The following is a 10,196-nucleotide window of genomic DNA, read 5'->3' on the forward strand; positions in this document are numbered from 1 at the left end:
ATAATTTTTCCGTAATACGCTCTATAATTTAATAAACATATCGATCTCGCAATTGTACTTTTTCCATAATGCGGTTTGGTATATAATAGAGATAAATAGTTAGTTAGTTAACTATTCCTACTATTTTTATTTATTTATTTTCTCATCAAGTAAATAAGTTTCCGTATTGCAGAGTTTTCATTTTAGCACCAGATTATTCATTATTATGCACACTCAGAAATTTTGACTTTCAGAGATATTCTTTTCCTAATCATGCGATCGATCGGAGTGGTTTAAGTTAAGTAGCACTCAGGCAGCAGGGATGGAGATTTAGGAGGTGCATTAATACGTAATATCGATAGTTTTAGTAGGAAGGAGGAGGACCGAGAGTAGTTAATGCTACTAATTAATTAATTACTAATATATTTCATCATGTGCGATACAACAGGCAAAAGGGATGATGAAAGTTGAAAATTTTTTCGTGATTATTTTACACATTTAGAAAATAGGGTACACCGCGTATTTATTTCTTAAGCTGCTTAATACTTAATATTCTTTCTTCTCAAATATGTCTCGACTGTAGAGGATTGTTCTTTGCATTTTTTCTCTCTCCCTTCTCGTTAAATATTTTTGCATGCAAAATTTCTGCATCTACTTACTTATCATATATGATAAATACATATATGTATTTATGTACTTATCCGTTACATTTAGAAGAAGGAAGCAGGCAGGCTTATAATAATCATAAGTAAACTCTGACCCCCGACGGCTTAGATACTTTCACCGCGACGGTGAGTCTAATTAGTTAGTCACAATGGTGGTGGTGGCGATGGTGAAAGGTTTATAGATCGGAGAAGGCATAAAATATCAATATGTGGTGGTTGCTTGCTTGGTTGGTTGGTGGTTGGTGGTGGTGAATGTTAATTAATTAACAAGTGAAAGTGAATGATGTACCCGCACCAGCAAAATTTAAGGTAGGACTGACTTTCTCCCTTCAAAGTCATAAATGTATATTGCACATGGCAAATTGCGATTCGCAATAAGTTACAAATATAGAGTACAGGTCGGTCCGTCTGTCTGTGTTGTGTTGTGTGTGTAAACATTGTTTGTGGCCTATTTCAATATAGATTGCGTAATAAAAGCCAATTTCACTGCGTACTTATTCAAGTATCCAATAATGCCCGACCTACCTACGCAGTTAGCCAAAAATATAGGGAGAAACGGTAACGATAACTTTTTATGCGTTGTTTCTTTCTCCCGTGTGACATCGCGGTTCTACGTATTAAACAGAATTTATGGCAACGTGCGCCTATAGATTTGGTTAGTCGATCACAGAATTGTGTGGATTTTTTATGTATATTTTTAAAACTGTAACTTTTACGTAATATCATTCACTTTTTTAGGTATCTATAAACAACCCCTAGCCTTTTGTGACGAAGTGGTTCCTTGCATCCAGTATGGCCAACAGTGTTTCGGGTGCAAGAAATAACGGAAAGAAAGTGGTTTCTTGCAGGTATTTTGACCCGTAAGAAATGTCAGGTGCGAGAAATGACCTTGCTTGATGGCGCACATTTCTTGCACTTTCTCCCAGTTTCTTGCACCTCGTATTTCTTGCGTTTCTTCCTTTGCTGTGCAAGAAATGTAGAAAAACCCGCAAGAAACGAAACACTGATCGCGAACGCCAAGGAAAATGTGCGCTAAAAAGTCTGAGAACCTTGCACTTTAAACATAATAAGCTACTAAATAGGAACTAATAACGTTCCTAATTACTCTGCATCCAAGTATATAATGCATAGCATGCAGCATGACATAAATACAACGACGTCGCAATTACTAAAACCTTGTTATTAAACAGAGCCATAAATGCTGTTTAAACGAAGAAAGGAAAACTTGCAGCTAAATATTTAAATAAATAACGAGGAGGAAAGGACGAAACTATTAATGCAAAAATAAATCCAACTCTCCACCTCAAACTTTTCTGCCCGGAAAGTTTTGCATAAAATATTGCAAACTCAAAGTAAGTAAACGCAAAATAAATAAATATTATGAAAAAAGTAGTAAAAACTTGGACAAATCAAATTTATGTATAGCGAAGCAGCGTGAACATTTTATTTAAACGATAAGCGCAACTTAAATGATAAATCCGTACAAATTTACACCGATCTCTTTCTCTTTAATATAATCGATACTGGTAAAAAAAGTATTATAAAACAATTAAATATAATTAAATATCCATGCTAAATATTTAACTGGCGATGAGGACACATGCACATTCATCCATCCATCCAAAGTATCGAATACATAATTACGTTCTCTTTTTTTTTACATAAGTAACGGACTCCATGCAAAAAATTCTTCGTCGAGCTTAGTTTATAGAGTAATTAGACGTGCAAATTTTCTCAGTAACTACTTCTGTATAGCAGCTTGATGGATGACTTTTTAAGCTATTTTTAGTCGGGGTAAAACAATTTAAAAGTATTAAAAACTGGTTGTTGTTAATGAATTCAAGAGAAAAAGGTTGGATTAAAAGTATGTACGCAATTCTTAGCACGACAAAAAATCATCTCAACGTGGATGATTGAATTAAAATGTTACAATATATATTTCTAAAAACGTGATTAACTTTATAATATTAGTATATCTCGGATATCGTATCTATTTAATAACGAAGTTTAACGATTCTTTGTTGCGGGGTTCTTATTTTTAACAGCGATATAATAATTGATGTATTTATGTATATAATGTAGTGATGATGATGATGATGCGCATCAGGAGAGGATGAGGAGACGACGAGAAAAAATGGTCACGAAAAGATTTATATCATAGATTCGATTCGATTCGGCGGCGGCGACGACGGTGGCGACGGCGACATTTTTTTTCTTGGTTTTCTTCCTCTTTTTTCAGTCAGACATTTTGTATCACAGAGAGTGGGGCTTTGTTTCTCACAGGATTGTAGTTCACGGCTTCATATTTTATATTTTCATGCAGCAACAGCACTGTGTGGATTTCGATTTCGATAAACATTTTTCAAGAATTGTTAACATTTTTTGGCTGGACAATGGAGGAGTCGATCATTCTATGGTTAAATAGTTAGTTTCAAATTTGGGTAACTGAGCACCAATAGTGGGGATTGATTAATTGTTCGTTTCTTTTTTTAAAACAGAGCCGCTAAAATCATCAATTACTTCATAAGTGATGCATAAAATCTGTTTTGCTTTCTTAGCATTATCGCTGTTTACACCGTTGTTCTACATTTTGTACACATTTTTCCCTTGATCGAAAGACTACCACATTTTCACGCACGACAATGGTTTTTTTACTTGGTAAATAAATTAGTTTAAACATTTTTTTACGTAGTATAACGATCCGAATGATTCAATCCATGCCGCATAAGATTCATCTACTCTTTCTTTATGTATGTATGCACGTCTTAAGTTAATTTACATGCATTCGTACCTCGTCATGTTACATATTTATAGTCATTCACCACTAATAACACATTCGCCAGCGATTTACCTACATATAATTTAACAACGTAGATAGATATATGTATTTTTAAGCTTATAAATGCAATAACAATGAGTTTCCTTAAAAATGATCTTGATTCCGCTACAAGTAAACATATGCAAGTATGTGTAATCTTAGTTAGCTAAGTTTTATATATTATATAACAACGCGCGTACGGTTTCACTGTTTTCTTTCTGGTCTGCAGTTTTGAAGTTTTGATACTCCTGAGAGTCACAGAGAGGTTTTGGTTTCATTTCTTTGTAGTTTTGTTGTATGAGCTGGAGCCAATCTGAATTGGTGTGTAGTTGTTGCTGTTGAAGAGATCGAGAGACACGTCTTTCCTGTTGGACTGATTGGACGCGTATAAAAGTACATATCATGAATAGTAGTAATAGTAGTAGTAGTGGACAGATATTGAGTAGTAGTAGATCAAAGGTAGCATAACGTAGAGGGGGGAACAGGAGGAGGAGAAGGGACGACGAGACTCGGTGAATCTGGGGCGCCAGGGTCACCGCCAAACACTCTGCCATATGAAAGAGACGAGGCGATGGAAGAGTGTGAGACAGGAGAGGAGAGATGGACACCTCGCTTCGATGACGTCTTGCTGGTTCGGAACTTGTACAATGTTGATCATCACGACGGGTTCGTCAGGAATGACCCAAGGGTCGTAGAGAAGAGGATCACAGTCCTGCAGGGGTGATGTCGTCGGTGGAGTGGTGTTGTACAATTGCGTCGTCAAGCCGAAGATTTGGTTGACCCTGGCGGCTCTGTCTCAATCCCACTGATTCTCCTTCACCATGTGGGCTAATTCGATGATGTACTTTCCTTCTTTGTACTTTTGACTAGATTCAAAGGCATGCTCCTGGACAAAAAGGGGTCAAAGTAATAATAAGAATAATTGAAATTCCGACCCTACATCGTGATAAAAAGTGGAGTGATAAAATATTCCCGGAATAACTCACATATTTCCAACCCAGCGTGGTACGACAGCATTCACAATAGATATCAGCCACGGCGTGAAGTCCGGTGAGAAGGACGCGTTCCTCGGCGGGACCACAGCCCACGTTCACCCTGAAAACGAGCAAGAGTTAGAAAAACATTAACCAAAACATAAAACATTGATCCGCCCGTTCATGTACTTGCAGTGTTTCAGTGGTTCTTGCGGGTTTGCCACATTTCTTGCACGTAAAGCAAGAAACGCAAGAAATGCGAGGTGCAAGAAACCGCAAAAAATATCCGCCATCCAGCCAAGCGCCGTGCGCGACGAGACGCAGTTTCTTGTGTCTTGAATATCTTGCAGAGGAAAATATGTAGCTGCAAGAAACCACTTTCTTGCAAGTGGTTATTTCCACCCGAAACACTGCCCGCACGCAATTTAATATTTTACTAGCTTAAGCTTACACAGAATTGAAGAGGTACGCCCGTCCTTGACTCCCTTGAAATGACTGGAAAAACAAGAAGAAACAAAATTGCTCATTACGCTGCCTAATTTCCAGATTAGTTTTCATTTTGCAGTCTTAATACTTCATAAAATTTGGATGAGCTGGCTCGCCCAATACGTGGGCACCTTTGATCATATCATTCGCATCGCAAAAAGTCGGGAGAAAGTAATCATGAGAAGAAGAAGGCTAATGGATGGCAGAGAAAGAGAGAGTAAAGAATTAGGAATTCTTCTCCTGCAGTCAACCTTCTTCATAATTTTGGGTGTCATTAATTCAGGAGTACGAGAGAGAGAACAATGGGGAAAGCAGGAAAGTTGATGCTGATCAAACAAAGCTCGTCCCCTACATATTCTCTGCCAGCAAGTCTTACAACGCACATGTCAGACGTGTTTCTCACGGATCTACTTAAAGCCAGGACTAGAAAGTCAAGTAACTTAACACAAACAAAAGTTAGTCTGGGACTTGACCACTTCTGCAGAATTCACGGATTTGAGTTGGCAAAAACGCGCATTTTCACCATGCAAAACTCTCTGGCTGCGCTTTCCGATCGTGAAAATGCACCTAGTTGCCAACTTAATTCCGTGAATTCTGCCGAAGTGCTAGACTTCCTGTTGTTTGTGTTCAGCTACTCGATTTTTTAGCCCTGGTTTTAAGAAGATCGGTGAGAAACACGTCCGACATGTGCATTGTTGGCAGGCCTGGCTGGTAAATATTATTAATTCGGACAGAGGGAAACCAGCCGTCTTTTGGGACATGCATTATTACGCCATATGCAAGCCTGCTGAGCACTACCACAGGCATGTGACTGGTATAAGTAGGGCTGTGGAAAGGCTGAAAATCGATCGCCCTTGAAACCAGTTGAAGGACCATCCGTCGTGGTGGTCGTGGTAGGTTGTACTTTTCATGTTGTGCCACTACCACTACCACCACTGCCTACTTTCTCCTCTGCCTTCCCTCCCAACGGAGTAGTTGGTACATTAGGACGAGAAGTATAGAGAACAAGAACAAGATAATACTTTCTCTCTGTGTTTCTCAGCAGTTTGCGAAATTCCTACCCTGTCCGGCACAATGAGGTGAACATTCACACACACACAAAATTCCTCCTATTCTTTCAATCTACTAAAGTCGAAAAGTCTCAAGGAGCGAGGATGACGAGGATATCATGTCCATCCGTGCCTTCCCGTGCTTTCACTTTCGCAACAACAACTTGACTCTTCATTTCCACTCGGACCTGTCTCCCTTTGATCTCTGGGATGAGGAAAATGTACAAGGACAAGTCTCTACTCATTGTAATGAATACTTATGTGTTTGACTTGAACCTGATCACGAATGGGCAAAATACTTTGTCAAAATAGAGTACTTTGATCGCCGTTTTTCCCAGTGTTTGGACTTTCAGGGGTGTTACACCCACAAAAACATGGGAATCTACGTGGAGAAGACAGCAGTCATACGAAAATACAAGTTTCGTGAAGAAATTATTTTTTATCGCTGTTAAAATACTGTATTTTTTAAAATTGTACGAACAAAGTGTTTTGAAAAGTTTAATTTCTTCACAAAACCTTTACTTTCGTACGACTGCTGTATTCTCCACGTAGATTCCCATCTTTTTGTGGGTGTCACATTCGTGGAAATCCAAACCCTGGGAAGCCCGGAGCTCGAAATACTGCATTTTGATCCCTGAACCTGATCCGACGTATGCTTGTGACCCATCTCTCCCCTTTGACGACTCACCTTTGAAATGAGTTCATCATGATTTGCGAGATGAGCCCGGCAATGGACACACGAGTAGAATCTGTGACAATTTGCGAGATAGGCTTGAAACGTCTTGACCATGGTGCCATTCGCAGTGAAGGCGTGATGCTCACCCGTCGAGGGGTGACGAATCCGACCCACAGCAGCCATCCTTGCAGCACTCTGCAGGAAAGAGGGAAAAGACAAAAAATAATCGTAAATCAAATTAAGTACGTATCTATCTGTATGGTTCAATTTCTTAGAGCCAGAGGATATTACGTCCCTCGTAATAATTTAACCCGTCTCCTCTTTCCGTTCCACACTGTCAACGAAGAGCAATAACAAGCAGATTCTCATATAATCTAAGCTCCTCGTCAAACCAAACCAACAAATATAAACTCCTGCTATGAACCTACTTATTTTTTCGTTTTCATACAAAGTAGCGTTTTCAAAATTTTTGCCTAGTCAAAAAATGGCAAAGAAGGCATACATTTTTCCTAATAATGGAATTCTCCCAGCGTATGCTCTCCGATTTTGAGCAAACTAGTGCCAATCAATTACAAATTTAATTAGTATGAAATTGGCAAACGACAAACGACTCCCAATGGTCACATTTCGTGGAGATATTTGCATCCGACGAGGAGAAAGCGCGCCCTAAAATTGACAAAATTTATTGCGCATTTTCTCCTCTTCGGATGCAAATATCTCTGCCAAACGTGCCCATTGGGAGATTGTGCCCTTCGCACATTTCATACTAATTCAATTTGCGATCGATTGACACTAGTTTGCCCAAAATCGGATCGCATACGCTGGAAGACCTCGATTCTTAGTAAAAAGTCATTGCACTTGATGTCGCCTTTTATCCTCCAGTCTCTGTAAATTAACTAACGACGCATTTCTCTGAAGTTGGAATGTACACTCACCGTTCTTTCCTTGCACGGGTAGATCAAGCCAGTGCGTTTGACGGAGCAGGATCAACAAAATTCTTTGAAATCCTTTCCCCACACGGAAAATGCGACGCAGAGAGGAGCTATGCACGTACGTACGGAGTTCTGGTGGCCGTTGGGAGTGGAGTAGTCGAGAGATAATGCGACGACGAGGATGGTGATGAAAGTGCAAGTAGAAATTTCGGGTGACTTTCTCCCTTCAGTCGGAACAGTGGCGAGAGGCTTCTCCCTCCAGCAGCAGCTCGTCTAGTAACCTGATACATAATAATAAATAACAAAATCAGAATTCAATCAGGATTCAATTAACTGACATGTTTTGAAATTTAATACGCCTTTCACTCGTTCAACGTATGCACAGAGCTTTCTTTTCTACGACGCAATTTATTCCTTTCTCCGGAAAAGTGTGACGCGTTTGTATGAATGTTTTCATCAAATTTATTTTGAAACTAGGTTCTCTCTTTGTACAATTTCGTAATTTGTTGTTTGTTAGTTAGTTCGTTTAGCTGTCTATTCATCTGCGAGGAGGCAAAGGTAATGAGCAGGGGGCGGATATGCACTTATTTTCAACGCTTTCATTTGATGACAACCGACGGTCAAACGTGTGTTCCTTAACTCTTATGGATCACAAAAATTTCAAAATATTGTTTCATATTGGTACGTATTTCTAGGCTTTCAGACATAAATATTTCCGATATTATTTCAAAAAGACGTAAATCTTTTACATACTTTTTCAAAAACACATATATTTTGTAAATATTTCAACGATATGAGACGATTTTTTTTTCTCGAAGACATTGGACCACAAAAAATCCAGAGCATTATATTCAAAATTCCTATTTTATGATTTTGTTCCTACCTATTTTTGGCTTTTTTCGTAAATATTAAATACATATTTCATCGATTTTTCGAAAATACGTATCCGCCCTGTGGTAATGAGGATCGAAGAGGATGAAATGAAGCCATGGGAGGAGGAAATGAGTTATATGAAATTAAGAACTCTCGACTATAGCGTACGTTTTCCTTCTTTCCTTTCGCCATCCTCGCGTGCCAACAAAGTCAGAACAGAATACTGATTGCCACCCAGCCCAAGGTTTAATCAAGTGAATGTCATGAATCGCATCTATTTTCATTCAGAACTAAACTTTGTATGTATGCATGCAGTCGCCGCGAAAGCGTGGGGACAGAGGGACAATGTCCCCACGGCTATTCGATGTCCCCATCACCTGCCCATGTTATATAAACCCGCCAATGTTAATGTCCCCAGATGTCCCCACGGCTTCCGCGGCCACTGCATCCATGTACCCAAGTCATGCTTGTAACCTAAGCTTTAAGCTTCGTTGCTTGTATTGCAATTCCTTCCATGAAATTTTATATCCCAACCAAATTGCAAACGGACTGAAGAATCCAACTTCTTTTGATCCACATGGGACACGCTTTTTTCGCAAATGCAAATCAGGCGAGAGAACCGTGTCGCATTTTGGATCGCTATCAAGTCAAATCAAATCAAATCAAACCTTGAGCTTGATCTTTTATTCAAGATCAGGCGAGCATAATACGGAACCGTGGCGTACGTAATACACACAATGTCAATGTCACTCTGGAGAGAATTTTGCAACAATTACATACATAGCTTCATAAATAGGGCGAATTTGTCAAGCAGAAATTTTCCTGCAGATGCAATTCATTCCACACAACCGTGCCATACGATTAGAGGGTGGATATGTATTTACTTTCAGCTTTTTCATTTGATGACGACCGACGGTCAAACTTTGTTGGTGTGTTTCCTAACTCGTATAGATCACTAAATTTCAAAATATTTTTTAATATTTCTAGGTTTTCAGAGATATAAATGTTTCCGATATTATTTGAAAAACACAGAAATGTTTTACCTTTTTTTCAAAAATATGTATAGATTTTGTAAATATTTCAACGATACGAGACGAAATTTTTTTCAAGAAATTCGACCACAAAAAATCAACAGTGTTAAATTCAAACCTACAAATTTTTCGAAAATTCGTATTTTTATGATTCCTTTTCACATTTCGTAAATATTTTGGCATTTTTTTCCTAAATATTAACTACACATTTCACCCATTTTCCGTAAATACATACATATCCGCCCCCTGCATACCGTACTCGTTGCCCATTTCTATTTATGATCTCTCTCTCTGTATATTTATTCGACAATAACAACACAAGGTGACGACGACGACGAGCGGAGTGAAGGACACGTCAAATCTTCTTCAAAGAACGAAACATAACTCGGTTGAAATTGAGTTATTTCCATTTTAAATGGGAAAGAATATTGCATACATAAATATTACATTAAATTTATGCAAAAACCCGGCCATCCATCCATCCAGACCAGACCACTTATTACATATTTACTTTGTGGTGGTCCTTGTCGTCATCGTCATCGAAGCAGAGCCCTTTTTCTTGTCAGAGTCAGATTTCAAAGTAAAAAAAAAAGAAACTCGAAACTTTTCTCATCATCCGGAGAACGATTTCTTTTTCCTTTCCTTTCCTGCATGGAGAGGAAGAACAAGTTTCGTCTTATTTTTAGAACACTCCACGCAATCTGAGAGAGGTA

The 10,196-nt window shown here is 38.7% G+C and overlaps 1 protein-coding gene across 1 annotated transcript; it reads right to left on the reverse strand.

Moving 5' to 3' along the window:
- Positions 1 to 2,058: 2,058 nt before the first annotated feature.
- Positions 2,059 to 8,179, reverse strand: LOC110859033 (protein yippee-like 2). The gene is made up of 5 exons (XM_022107899.2): positions 7,583 to 8,179; positions 6,660 to 6,842; positions 4,888 to 4,931; positions 4,449 to 4,557; positions 2,059 to 4,348 (listed from the first exon to the last, which is right to left on the reverse strand). The coding sequence occupies exons 2-5, from the start codon at positions 6,828 to 6,830 to the stop codon at positions 4,259 to 4,261; spliced, it is 414 nt and encodes a 137-aa protein (XP_021963591.1). The 5' UTR covers positions 6,831 to 6,842; positions 7,583 to 8,179; the 3' UTR covers positions 2,059 to 4,258.
- Between the last annotated feature and the right edge of the window lie 2,017 nt (positions 8,180 to 10,196).

The sequence above is a fragment of the Folsomia candida genome, unplaced genomic scaffold (genome assembly GCF_002217175.1).
Source record: "Folsomia candida strain VU population unplaced genomic scaffold, ASM221717v1 Fcan01_Sc001, whole genome shotgun sequence".
NCBI lineage: Eukaryota > Metazoa > Arthropoda > Collembola > Entomobryomorpha > Isotomidae > Folsomia > Folsomia candida.